Genomic DNA, 14,412 nt, shown 5'->3' with positions numbered 1-14,412 from the left:
TTACACTTTAGTGTTACAAGATAAAAAAATAACTTACTGATTCTCATAAACTTTGTAAGTTGACATAATAATGTTGGTAATTGCATCAATATTAATATTGTTTGTAAATTAAACTCAAATTTTTGTGTACATTTCAGTTGATAATTTCCTCTTGAATCCCCTTCCCTATCTGCATTTTTTGTTTTACCAACAAAATACCTTGTGTCCATAATGATGGTAATTAAGCATATTAAACCTAAAAATAACTTCAGATCATGTTAAAATGCTACATCAGCCTGAAAAAATAATTTGTAATAACTTTGATTGTAAAGGAATGGCTTATTCTGATAACTGTATATTTTGTTGGTTGAACATAATTCCATTAGAAGTTGTCATAGCTCAAAAAGATCGATGCAAATTGTTTTTGTTGAGTCCCGATCGCGAGGTGACGCAGTCATCAAGCTAATTTCCATCTGCTATCTCAACTTGAGTTTAGTTTTAAATCGGCTGAGCTTAAATTACACACAACATTAATTTAATGCCATTACTAACATTATTTTGTCAACCTAATCCATCAAAAATATTGTATGCAGCTTAAACGTTTATCTAAAGCAGTAAATGACAAGTTTCATCATGCTACCATCTATTTAATGTAGCGGTGGGAATAGATAGATAGATACTTTCAAGACAAGAATAGGTTCCTTTGGATAATTTCTTTTGGGGTGTAGTCAGTCTCACTCTTACAGGTCTTTGTGTGTTAATGTGTATGTGTGAGGGTTCATATTTGACTTGTTTTTAAATGCCACACAGAGATGAAAAGTTCCAGCCGTCAAAGAGACGGTGTGCGAGGAGTCCACATATGAGTGATTTCTTGCGGGACATGCATTTGCTCTTCCTAACACTGTCCTCACTTCCCTGACTCTGTGAATGACTGATGTAGCTGCGGGAAAAGGCTGATAAATCAACTTAGTCATCGTATCACCTCAGAGCCAAGTCATGCAGTAATGTGCAGTTGCGGGCAGATGTACAAGACGACAACAGGAAGAAACAGACAGCACAGGGAGCAGTGGAGCAGAACAAAAGGGAGCGGGTCATCACCCCAACACAACTCAATATAATGTGTTGCTTGAAGTTGTGTAAAAGTAGATGATGGAACACTTTGGGGTCTGCAAACAAAAAAAACTTTCAAAATCTTCTCTGTTTAAATTTGTCACTATAGCTACAATCTGCATGCTACTCTTAGGTGGTGTTTGTGTATTTATTTATTACCTGTGACTCTACTCATGACCGGCCTTTCTCACCTTGATGCACAGGGTGTGCACATGCGCCACTCGTGCGGTGTGTTTGCGGCACGTGTGGGGATGTGTGTGCGCGCGGACATGTGTGTTGGTGTGTGCCTGTAGCAGACGGGGGAGGGGGTGGGTCGGCTTGGTTGGTTGGCTCTGTGTGAGCTCTTTGTAAGAAGGGGGGAGTCGCAGAGGGGAGGGAGGGAGGTGAACCGGGTGTTTCTCTCAGCTGCCTGCTGGTCTGGTTGCTGTTGGTAACTTTGCTTGATGAGATCAGAGAGGATCGGCTTTCAGGCCTTCATGTCTCTCTCTCTCTCTCTCTCTCTCTCTCGCTCTCTCACTCTCTCCCTCTCTCTCTCTCCCTCTCTCGCTCTCTCTCTCCCTCTCTCTCTCTGAAAGACCGAAGTGGAACTGAAACAGGAGTGGGGCTGAAAGTCTGTCCGGAGCTGCGACTTGTCAGCGGAGAACGTCGTGACGGTGCTGCCTTGGAAACACTCGCCGGAGTTGGAGCACAAGTGAGTAGGGGGAAGGTAGGAGGGGTGAGGAAGAAGTGATAGCTTCAGGACAGATAAGCTCCAGGGAGGGAACAAGGGAGGGAGGAGGAGGGAGAGAGAGCGAGAGAGAGAGAGAGGCGGGTAGCTCTCTGAGGAAAGAGGGAGTCTCTCTCTTTCTGTTTCAGTCAGACTTGCCGGCTGCTGGTTTCATCTTCCTCCTGTCTGCTCGGGTTTTCTCGCTGCCGGCGACCAACTGGAGGAGTTTTTCTGTGTTTCGGACGCCGCTTGGATTTGAACATGGACTCGGGCTGAACGAGGCGAGAATGGTCGCTGGAGATTCACTGTAAGCAGCTTGATTTGTGCTGTTGTCTACAAGGTGTAGTGTGACATCACTGAAACATCTCACGGAAAGAGATTGTTGCTATTTCAGGAGTGTGTGTGTGTGTACTTTGTGGAGGAAACAGACCTCTGTGACAGTTTATAGTGGTGAACGATCCACGCCCGAGGGTTAAAAGTAGATGTAAGTCTGATTCCTTTTTCATTATATTTACTTTAGAACAGATGAGCCCACGCGCTGCTGCTGCTGTTCACCTTTTGAGGACACACTCTTTGCATTTCCTTCTCCTGTGGATGCTGCCATGCGCTGAGAATCCCCTTCTCTCCCCCTTCTTGCTCATCTTATGTCGCCTTTAATTCTCTTAATGGTCTCGAGGCCTCAGCTGGGATACCCCTGTGTGTGTGTGTGTGTGTTTCTGTGTGTGTGTGTTTCTCTGTGTGTGTTTCTGTGTGTGTGTGTGTGTGTGTGTGTGTGTCTGCTTTGTTTTGAGACAGATTTGAGAGTTGTAGGATAAGCTACCCCTGGATTTCTCCCACTCACACACAATAATAGGATAGATCCCACTCTCTATTTTTAAACACACTGTTTGTCTATATGTTACCTCTAATCTGACTGCTCGCTCCACGCCGCCTGCAGTAGCTCTTTCGCACAGTGTGGTGTTTAGTCTATGGATTTGGGGTAGGAGGGTGTATTTGTGTGGTCCATCCTGGGATAGAGAGATAGCAGCACCCCTTTCTGACTTTATCCTTTTGTTTTGTCAGCTGCTGACCTCTGTTTCTCTCGCTCTCTCCCTCCATTGCTTCCACTGTTTGTGTTCCCTTTCGCTCTCTTTATTTCACACACATCCATAAAGCCGTCCTCTGTCACAGCCTGTGTCTGCTTAGTCCCTCTATTTATTTCTTTTTTTTTTAGGAAACATATTTAAATTTCTTTTCCTTCTGTCCCTTCATTATCTGTATCTTTCTGGTTGCAATTTGAGAACAACAGGGAGGTTTTCTCAGTGTCATTCTGTTTGTGTGTGCAGGCCTGTATTGGTGCACTTTCCCCTGTCAAATGTCCTGGCATAGCACCCTGCTTTCCACTTTGCACAAAAAATTGTGGTCAGCACCGCAGGGACAGAGAGAGAGGGAAATACCTCAATTGTAAAACATGTACATCATAGTGTCACAGAGTTCATGTTGCAGTTATTAGTATTCTTTCAAGATTAGCTTAATTAAACTATATTACTTGCTTCAGACTGCAAAATTAAAACTATATGATAGTGGATGAGATGGAGAAGTAGATTTGCTGGACCAAAACTTTTGTCCGGACTAAAATATAATGTTGCACACACAGGTTTTGCTTCCTACCTCTTTAACCACATCAGAATGGAAGAGCAGCTCGTCATTGCCGTCTCCACAAAGCATTGATCTTGATAAGCTCTATTTGATCAAGTGTATCATGTGTGAACTAAAAGAAATTAAGCGTGGGCGAATTGTCACTCTTGAAGTGTAGATTAGCCAGTTTCACTGACATGATGGATGGGAACTACAACAGGGTTACCTAGGCAACCACGGCCTTGACTATCCACTAGTGATCAACCGTCAGTGACAAAGCGAATGACGACAAACAAGTCGTTTTATTTGTGAATCGAGTTTATCATAATAATTACTGGATAGATTGGCCACCATCATGATGTCCGTGTTTTATTCATGACAAAACACCGGGAAAACGTTTCCCACCATCCTCAGTTGTACTTTTTGGTTGGTGCTACTAATTCGCAAACGTAAACAGCACACTTAGCTAAGACGGTCAGCATGGTAGCCTCACCTGCTCAAAACTTGCATGTTAGTGAGTATTTTGGCATGATATTGGCATTTAGCCTAAATGAAGAACTGCTGATGCAGCTATATATTTTTTAAAAGGCAGTTTTTACCCCCGTCACATTTTTACACACTGTGGGCTTATTTTTCAGTGAAGTATAAAGTCCTGCAGCTCTGTAGAAACAGCACTTAAAAGGTTAGAAGTAGAGAGAACTCAGAAATGTAATTTCAGTATGACAAAGTTCTGATGCCATAAATCCTAAAATAAAAGAGAAAAAACAAAAGTTAAATTTCTTTGATTATTTGTTTTACAATTGAAAAGACCTTGAATCAACATGTACAACATTGTGCTCATAGTTGCTTCCAATACTGACAAAAGCAGCGACTCCACATACTGTGGATATTTTACGTCTTACCTTTTTAATTTGTTTCCACAAGAATCTTCTATCTGCTCTGTTTAACCACAGATTGCAGTTCAGCCCAGTTCAACGTGGTTGTGGCTTAGTCATGAATGACTACCCAGTCACACTATGGAGATCCCAGTTTTTTGTTTATTACATAATCGGTTTTGAACAGTTTATTTTTGGCAAATATTAAAACGAAACCTGTAGAATGTTGTTATTTTAAGAAAATTTCATGATTTTAAGCTTGGATTTGGTGAAGTTTTCCAACAGAATGGCACATCACTGTGGAAAGGTGGAAATCCAACCATTCTCCCAGTTTTTGCTAATTCTCGGTCTCATAAATGGTGTATTTTTTGGTCAGTTTTCAAAATACAGCATTCCTTTCAGGTGTGTTTTGAAGTGCAGAGGGTTAAAAATGGTTACTCAGTTATTAGAATTGTTGTTAAGTGATGTTCTGTGGATTAACCGATTAATACATTGACTCATCCTTTAAGCTCTGCAAAGAACTCTTAGCTTTTATTGTCTCCAAGATGTGTTAAACGATCCAGCGAGACCAGGGAAAATCTGTGGCCCAGTGCTGTCTTAGACGTCATTCTGCGTAAGAGTTTAAAAAAAATTCTTGGGTTGTGTTAGACTCCTGTGGGTGTGACACGTTTCATCACACTTGTGCAAGTGGTTTGGAGGTTTGATGAGTTAGGCAGCAGCAGTGCGTCATATTCAGGCAGGCTTTGATTCAGTTTCATTACTGCTGGGGCTGTGAATCTGCCACCTGGATATACTGCAACCCCAGACAGGTTTATGGATGGCACCGCCAAGGCCTCCTGTGTGTATGTGCGTATCCATACATGTGTGAGAGGGAGATGAACAGGCTTTGCATTGCTGTCTGTACAGCGGTGCTCAATCACTGTAGCGCTAATGGCCTTCCTTTAGGGCACCGTGGATTTTAAGGTGTCACGACGGGCATGAAAGAAGTCTAAGAACTTAGTAGCAGACAGTGTGTGTGTTTTCATACATCTTCTGTAATTCTATCTTTCTAAATAAGCGTTCTTTTATTTTTTTTAGGCAACAATCAAGTTTCAGTTCCTAGATCACAGAGATTCAGTTCTGTATTTAAGAGAGAGCCTGGGAGTTTTAGGACGGAATTTTTCATTTCAAGAGAAGAACAGATTAATGCGAACAGAGGAGGAAGATGTGGGAGAGGGAGCATGATTCATTAGGGAGACGATGACTGGAGTTACTTTGTAAAGAGTTCAGACTGTGATGGAGGAGAGACGGGGAGGGGACCGTGCTTGGGGAATACAGAAAAAAGCAATGTATCAGGGAAAACCACCGAAGGCAGCCATCAGCTTCCACAGTGCATGCATAATTTCATCTGTGTGTACGGGGCTTTGTGACTGTCAGAGAGCATGTGTACGAGGATGCAGCTACGTGTGAATTTGCGGGTGTCCGGGGTTTCGCAGACCGCGCTTTTCCTCCATGCTGAGCTTGCATTGATTGCCGCATGGTAGACGCTGAGGCATTCGGTGGCAGGCCGGAGATAAGTTGTACCAATTGATAGGGTGTCAGCTCTGCAGAGTACTCTCCATGGATTTAGTGGTTACTGTAAGGCAAGGAGACGGGAGCAGTGACGAATGGATGAGGGAATAGGAAAACGAGCTGAGAAAAAGCTGGGGAAAGCAGTGAGAAAAACGAAAAAGTCAAACCTTTAAAGAGACTGTGATAAAAGAGCGGTGATGTCTGCTTCTGCAACTGCCTAATAAGTGCAGAGATCTCTTCATGAGCGCACCACCTCTCATCATCAGCTGTAAGATAAGTTTAAAGCCCCAGTGTAGAGTCTCTGTCTGTATTTTGACATCCTGCAAGGAGCCAGACGTTACAGTTTATGTCTCGCTCCGGCATCTTCAGCTACCCAGGGATTCCCTCAGTAGGAATGAATGTCAGCAATGTAGAGAGGATGGTAGTTTGTTTAATCTAGTGGGTACATCTGTTGCTATGAGGAGATACTGTATGATATAAACATGTGTGTTTGCTAGTGTGTGTTTAGGGTTGCATGTGAGCTCTGTTTTTGTACACCGCAGTGCCCAGATGTCCTCCCTTCTCAGTGGAAAGTGGAACAAGTGACCACTTTGTGATTCATTTTTCAGACGTCATGAGAATGAGGCAAGGTTACTGTAATTTAACATGACAATGAAGGTTCAAATGAGGTCGTGGCAGTTTAAAGTGACTTATGTAATGGTGGTACAAAGTGAACTGTCTGGATTTAGGCTCATGAATTAAAGCCTTTGAGTTAAAAGGCAAAACAAGAACACAAGTCTGAGCAGAGCTACAATGCCGCTGCTATAATGGAACACATGGAACCGGTTTGGCCTTCAGCTGCTCTCCAGCTTCACAGTGTTTTCAGATAAATAGAGTTCTACTGCTGATGGGTTCCAGGTTTCACCAACATATCAGTGAGTGAGCAATATTTAAATTAACACTAAATTATTCTACCCTTAAATCAGGATTTACAGCTATAATTATTTGAGTGCACCAACCCTTGACAGGTCGAGCCAAAAGTTTAATTGTGAACACCGATGGCATATTTAAATGCTGACTCACAGCCGCTTCCTCAGACAAACACAGACAGCTCAATATTTCAGGAGATAACTGCTGAATTTCTGGTGTCATAACTGGAACACACACATGGACTTGCTGTTTGCTGCTCATTGTGTTTCCAAAATGGATGCGCCTGGTGTCGCAGTGGTTGTGGGAGTAAGTCAATAAGCTTCACTGGAGTGGAGTTTGGCTTTGTTGCCTGTCAGCTTGAAGCGAATGGAAGTATCTGAGAGGAAGTTATTCTTTCTTTCTGTCTTTCTTTCTGTCTTTCTTTCTGTCTTTCATCTGTACAGTAGCCTCTAAAACTCGCCAGTTAACATTTTGTCTGAGCTAATAACCAGCTGATGACCAGAGACTTTCACTGAATCGGCAGATGTGAACAGTATCAGTGTTTTCATTTAATTCTTGGCAAGAACAGACATATTTCCCAAAATGTCCAACATTCGACTGCATATGACTTGCTTAATGAAGTCCACTGTGTCCATTAGTGGTGCAAGACAACAGCTGTTTCTGTTGCTGTCACTGCCTGCAGGTGGCTGGGATATCGCTTCGGACAAGCTGATCTCGGATGAAAGGTGTGCACACACACATGCACGCTCTTAGGCTACACACTCATGAATGAGCAGAGAAACAGGACTGACTGTCAGGCTATTAGTCTTCATCCTCTAAGACCTCGTGGGTCACCATTTGTCCTCGATTGACTTTCTGAGACGCAACTGCACATGTGAAGTAAATACTACGGTAACCACCAATGCCTGGAAAACTTGGCTTCTGCTAAACAGAGGCTCATATTTACATACAGTGCTTTGGATTCTATGGAGACCCTGACAGGATTTCTGTGGAAAAGCCCAAAGAAAATTTCTGGTCTGTTGTCAGAGGGCGGTGCAGTTTGAGTGAGTGGTTCCTCAGCAGCTTCCTCTCCTCCCTGTGTGTGAGCTGCTGTGTTTGTGTGCGACTTCAAAGCCTGTGTTCCCAGTCAGAGCTTTCTGGGCAGTTTTAAATGAAACACAGCATGAGAGACAGACAGACACACACACTGTGTCTTCCTCTCGTGCAGTGCTACACACTTCCAGACGCACACACCTCCCTCACAAGCTCTTCTGGTGACTGGAGCTTGTTAGTAGTACAGCAGGAGAAGCCAGATGAAGGCAGCCCACACACCAGGTGCACACTGTGTCTGTCTGCCTTATCTCACACTTTTTCATTTTTTGACAAAGCTTTTAGTGTAGTTTCGGCCTGTAACTTGTCAGTTTCTTTTTGTCTTGCATTCACGAACGTTCTTGCTGAACATGTCTCAATCCAAAATATTTCTTTTGATTTCTTTCTTCCAGCCCTCTATGGTCAACCCTTCTATCCCACTCTTTTCAATTTATTGTTTAAGTAATATGAAGTCCTAAAAAGAATATCTCCATGTTTCACATAATGCAGAGACTGTTGGTTGGACAAATATTTATCATTGCTTGGGGCAAAAAGTGACTTTCACTATTTTCTGACATTTTGTAGATCAAATAACTATTCCTCTGAAACACAAAACTTGCTAGTGGTTTTAAAACAACAAGGAAACACCAAAATTACATCATTTATCATCACAAGAAACTGGAAAAATTGTTGGATTTTCAGGTTTCTGGTGGTGCTTGATCTAATTATGTGTAACTTTCAGTTTTATCTGGAAAAACAACCAAATATAAACTTCAAAGCTGGATATTTAATCAAAATTATTCTACATTTCACATTTAACAAAAATACCCAAATTAGACTGCTGGCAGTTGAAAGAATCTGTAAAAAACAAAAAAAAATCTGGCACTCCTCTGTAGAACCTGGTAGTCATTAGTGACTCAGCTGTGACCTACAGTCACTTGTTCAAAATTCAAGGACTTCTGCTGAACTGCAAGTTGTGTTTACACAGAGGAAATAGGAGACAAGTATTGGAGTATATAACATGCAAAGACATGTTTCCCTCAGTCTTTGTAACATCTGTGAGCACTTCTTCTTTTTATATGATCTATTGCATTCTAACTTTTTATACAGCACAAAAGACATTTTTAAGTTCTGTCTACATCTAGCCATGGCTGTGCTGTTTCCATAGAGGTGGACGACTTCATATCAGTCAAAAATGAGCCCACAGTGAGTCAAAATGTGACAGGAGCAAAAAGGAAATTGTTTGAGGTTCTGAGGGTTACACCATTAGTCATAAATATACTGAAAAATTTATAATTCATGAAAATAATTGTTTCTTGCAGCCCTAAATCATACCATCACCTGCACTTTGTATTGATTTGTGTGAGTCACAGTGTGCGTGTCTTTGTGTGTGTGGCACTGTGTGAGCTGCTGTCCACTCCATACCTGTCTAACCCAGCTGAAAGTACAGATAAAGGCAGGAGGGGATGAGTGCAGTCTAGCTGCAGAAGAAGAGCAAGATGGAGGGAGGGAGGGAAAGTAAACAACAGATGGCAGAAGCATGTTGCCTCTATTCGCAGCAGCAGACGTTGCGCCAGCCCACCACCAGCCTCTTGCGAGGTTACTACGCAACGGTGACCGTGACGACACGTGGTCATAGGTCAAGTGCCTCCTTGATGACAGCCCATAATGCCAGATTGTCATCCACATGCTGCGCCAGACTGGGCCAGGCTGAGACGCGCATACAAACACGCTGAGAGTCTGTACAGTGTTAAATAGTGTTTTCTTTGGCTGAAGTTTGGCGGAGACGACTCTGGAAGCTTCCAGGCGGCGTCCACCCTTAACCCACCTGCCAGCCGTGATGACACACACTGAGGCAGCTGTCTGTGGTGTGTGCTTGTGTGTGTGCTAGTGTGTGTGCTAGTGTGTGTGCTTGTGTGTGTGTGTGTGTGTGTGCTTGTGTGTGTGTGTGCCCGAGCACTGAACCCTCTCATGCTGAGGAGTGAACTGAGCAGTGGCACACATTTGTTGGCATCGCTGCCAGCTGCCGTGACTTTACTCGCAGTAAGAAAAACGAAAGGGAGAGAAAATGTAGGGAAAATGAATGTGGTCCAAATGAGACGCTTGTATTTGCATGGTGCAGATTTTTCTGAGGACTACTTTGAGTTTTAGGCCTTGGGAGTGACGACATTTTGGAAAAATGAGGACATTTTAAGGTCCTTGCCTTTTTGATTCATTTTCAACGGACTGTAAGACTGTTAAGGCTTGGTATTTGGGCTTAGGTATTAAATGTAAGATAAGGGTCAAGGGATTGAATCACGTCAATGAATACCCTCACAGAGATAACCAGACAAGCATGAGTGTGTGTGTATTTATAAAAAGCCATAGAAATTTCACAAAATATTACACCATGACCTCAGCCTGCAGTCATGTGGTGGCTGAGGTGGTTCTGTGGGAACATTTGTGCTTGTGTCATCAGTTTTTCCTGAAGGAGAACGACAGTGTACATATTTTTGAAGTTAAACTTAATGCATATTGCATTTTAGAGAAATACAAACAATGTTCTTTGCAAAGCTGCACTTTATGAAATATTTCTAGCCCAACATTATTGGCTTTACAGGCTTGAAGAACTGGTTCATGTACAGACTGAGACAATAAACTGAATAGAGACGCGTCAATGAAGTATAAATAATAATACTGTTTTATCAGCAACAGAATCAGGCTTGACTTTCTGTAGCTACCGTTTATGCTTTGAATATATCCCTGCGCTGCTGACACATAAAAAAAGCATCTGCTGGTGTGAGACACACTTACCAGAAATGTACACATAAAAACTGAGCGCTTTGTGGCTTATGACGTGTTGAAGTAAACACAAGCTACCAGACATGTAGAGAGTTGTGTCATCAACTTCCCCGTCTGCCGCGAGGTGTGACTGAGTCTTTTCCTGTGAATAGGAAGTGCCAGCTGCTGTTCCTGGAAGAGATCTGCTACGTCAGTTCCACCATACAGAACTGTCTAAACTGTGAGATCTGCATGAGATCATCTTTGTTGTAGCTTTATGTGTCAAAATGAGGCGTTCAAGGTAATTTATTGTGAGCTAAAGCAGCAAGACTTGGTGGGCAAATTAAACTATAGTTTTTTAAAACTTAAAAACAGCTATACCACACTCATATTTTTGTATGTTCTTGTATATTTTTGTGGTTTTTTCTTGACATTTGAAAAACAAACTAGAATATTAAAAGAACATTTTTAGCAAGCACCTGTAAATTCACATAAATAGAACAGAAATACACAGGTTCTTTGGAACAGTGTCACCACATAGGCCAAAAATGAAACTGACTAAAAACTAAACTAACACTGTAACACCCACACTGGAAACTTAGACATTATACTGAAAATTACATTGAAATGGAAACTGCACTCTAAAACCATAACGACAATATTAGATATTTTTATTACTCACAGGTTTGTGTTTGCAGCGTAGATGAACATTTATGTGAATGACAGAACACAAGCCGTCTGCCACTATGTAATCTCTCTACCCAGTATAAGGACTACCGTAAGTCAAAGCTGACTTTTTCAACTCTTTTACACAAAGGATTGGAGATAAATTATTACCTGGTCTTGTGGTTTCTCTTTTGCTGATATATTTGCAGACTCAGGCATTACTCATTAAAATTACATTACCTAAGTGAGAAAGTGCCAGGCTGCACAACTGGGGAATGTTTGTAGGGTTACATGCATGCATTGGTGTTGGCACATGAATTGGTTGGGAGGATGCAGGATGAGTCAGAGGAAGTGTATGTGTATTTGTGCCAGTGTGTGTGTATTTGCTTCTTCATCCTGCTCATTGTTTATTCCTGTGAAAACAAAGCCACACAAAATCTGTGAAAGACAAAGTGTTGCCAACACTTGCCATCCTCGTGCTTCTCTTTCAGTTACTCTTTTTTTCTCTTCTTTGTCTTCTTTGTTTGTTTCTCTTGTACTTTCTATGTGTAACTGAGGTTTGAGGAAAACTAGTTGTGAATTACGGTTAAAGGGATTAATACCAAATTTTTTAATCTCTTTTTTCTTGCTCTTGTTTTTGTCTCAACAGGACTGACATCAGCTCTGTCTTTATGGAGACATTTGTGGCATGAAACCAGATCACATACATCTGTCATTCATCACCTCCTCCTCCTTCATCTCCCTCCATCACTCTCCAGTTAGGAACTCTCACCTCGTCTGTGCTGCATTGATGAGGTAACGTTGAGCTCCGCGCAGCGCAGCACCCACCTGCACAAACGCCACCTTCCCCTCTTTCCTTCCCCTTCCTTCTGTCAACCCCTCCACCGTAGCCATGGGCCAGAAGATCTCTGGCGGCATTAAATCGGTCGATGGTCGCGGGGAAACTGGTGGCTCACCATCCTATCGGCCCGCGGCTCATCGCCGGCAGCACCTGGAGCTGAGGGGCCCAGATTTCTCCAAACCTCCCAGACTGGATCTCCTGCTCGACATGCCCTGTGCTGGACTGGAGACCCAGCTACGGCATGCGTGGAATGCAGATGACCGCTCGCTCAACATCTTTATCAAAGAGGATGATAAGTTGACGTTTCACCGCCACCCGGTCGCTCAGAGCACAGACTGCATCCGGGGGCGGGTTGGATACACTCGGGGTCTCCATGTGTGGAAGATCCACTGGCCTGCGAGGCAGCGAGGCACCCACGCTGTGGTTGGAGTGGCGACGTCTGACGCTCCTTTACATTCTGTTGGGTACACAGCGTTAGTGGGATCAGACTGTGAGTCCTGGGGCTGGGATCTGGGACGAAATAGGCTCTACCATGACAGTAAGAACCGGGCCCACAGCTCGCTGCCTTCTTACCCTTGTTTCCTTGAGCCGGAGGAGTCGTTCACCTTGCCGGACTCTCTGCTAGTGATACTGGACATGGACGAGGGGACACTAAGCTTTATGGTGGATGGACAGTATCTAGGAGTGGCATTTCGAGGGCTAAAAGGAAAGAAGCTGTATCCCATCGTCAGCGCTGTGTGGGGACATTGTGAGATATCCATGAGGTACATCAACGGCTTGGATCGTAAGTATCACATTTTGGTATTGACATTTCACAGTCTTGGTTGTGTGTTGTTTCTTTACTTTAAGGTAAAGAAGAGTCAAAACTTTATTATTTTGATAAAAATCTGGGTATCAGATTGTTTCCAAGTGTGTATCAGAACCTATCTACAGGCCCTCTCCAGAGCCAGAGTTTGGTTTGTCCATTCTGTGTAGCTATAGAAACACAGAGGCACTACATGGTGGACTCTTTGGAAAAGAACCTGCTCCCTGTGTAGATTTGAAGCGCTCACTCGTGGTTGCTGGTTGCTGTCGATTATTCACTAATAGCATTTTAAATATGAATGCCATATTTCACTTCTGCTAATAGATTTCCCTTTAATACAAGAATAGGAACTAACATGCCTAATCTGGTTGTGACGCTCGGCCTTCCTTGTGGAAAGACTTTCAATATGTTGTGTAACTCTGTAAATTCAGAGATTGTACATTTGACACACTTTGTTTGGAAGCAAATGGGGTGAAAGTTTGTGTACGGCAGCAAGACAGAAAACCAGCACTGATTATTGTGTACACTGGGCTGGAAAGCACCACAGTCTCTACAGGAAAGGTTGACGTGGTAAACAAAGGTTTAGCTGCTCGTTTTATTTTTAAATAGAAATTCACTCTATATCAAAGCTGTCTTTGAAGCCAGATAGGGCAGAGAATTTGAGTCTTTTGCTTGGTTTAGTTGTTGACAGAAATAGAAGCTGTATTCTCCTCAACAGTTAAAGAATGATAATGAACATTTGTAGACCGTTATAAAAGGAGAAGATCTTGCCTTATGACTGACCTCTGTTTTCGATTAAGTACTTTATAGGGCCTCATAAACTGAGTTACTAAATTTGAAATTCATTCTTTTTTTATTTCTCTATTCTGTGTTGGAGCTTTGCCCAGACTCGTTCCTCTAAATATTACTGAGAAGCTGTTCGGCTTTGCTACCTGAGAACATGCTCAAAGGTTACTTTCTCGCATGCTGTCTTCCTGCAGGTATTGAAACTGTTGTATTAAAGCTGTTTCCCTGTTGTAGAGCGCTTTGATCTGCACTAAATAGCTCCTGATTGTTGCAACCCTTCATCTTGCCGACGAACTGTATCAGGAGGTTTTTTGCATTTGTGTAAAATTTCTGTGCATTTTTTGTGGCAAAGCAAGGAATGAGTTGTGAAAGCTTTCCAGAGAAATCAGTTTAGGTGCTTTTCTGCATGTTTTGTGTTTAGTTATGTGAATAAGGCATGTTTTTGCTCTCCGGAGACTCCTGCTGTGTGTCTGCATGTGTGTGTTATGAGAGAGGAGAGAGTTCTTCCTCCCATTGCAGTCTAAACAGTGATGCTTTGAACAGCTTGTTAAAAGCTCGCTTAGACACACATCACGGACACTTACACAGATGGACACACACCTGCCAGGAAGGGAAAGTGTGTGTTATGAAAACATGCTTATGATCTGACTGGCTGTCTTCCTCCCTGTTAGTTTGCAGAACCCCACGGGTCTTATTTGATATCACAACAGGGTGTGTGTTACGGCGACAGAAAACTGAG

The 14,412-nt window shown here is 42.8% G+C and overlaps 1 protein-coding gene across 5 annotated transcripts in view; it reads left to right on the top strand.

Moving 5' to 3' along the window:
* LOC110950720 (SPRY domain-containing SOCS box protein 4-like) overlaps positions 1-14,412 on the top strand; it is a 92,508-nt gene that overhangs the window by 37,857 nt on the left and 40,239 nt on the right. For 2 of the 5 annotated variants that reach the window (XM_051953247.1, XM_051953246.1), the window contains 2 exons: positions 1,665-1,780; positions 11,891-12,866. In XM_051953247.1, the coding sequence (XP_051809207.1) occupies positions 12,134-12,866 (733 nt within the window). In that variant the 5' untranslated portion in view covers positions 1,665-1,780; positions 11,891-12,133. Of the gene's footprint in view, positions 1-1,664; positions 1,781-1,838; positions 2,103-11,890; positions 12,867-14,412 lie in introns of those variants that run through there. The other 3 variants (XM_022193470.2, XM_051953248.1, XM_022193468.2) reach the window with 2 other exon arrangements.

The sequence above is a fragment of the Acanthochromis polyacanthus genome, chromosome 9, assembly GCF_021347895.1.
Source record: "Acanthochromis polyacanthus isolate Apoly-LR-REF ecotype Palm Island chromosome 9, KAUST_Apoly_ChrSc, whole genome shotgun sequence".
NCBI lineage: Eukaryota > Metazoa > Chordata > Actinopteri > Pomacentridae > Acanthochromis > Acanthochromis polyacanthus.
This window is presented reverse-complemented; position numbering and strand designations above follow the sequence as displayed.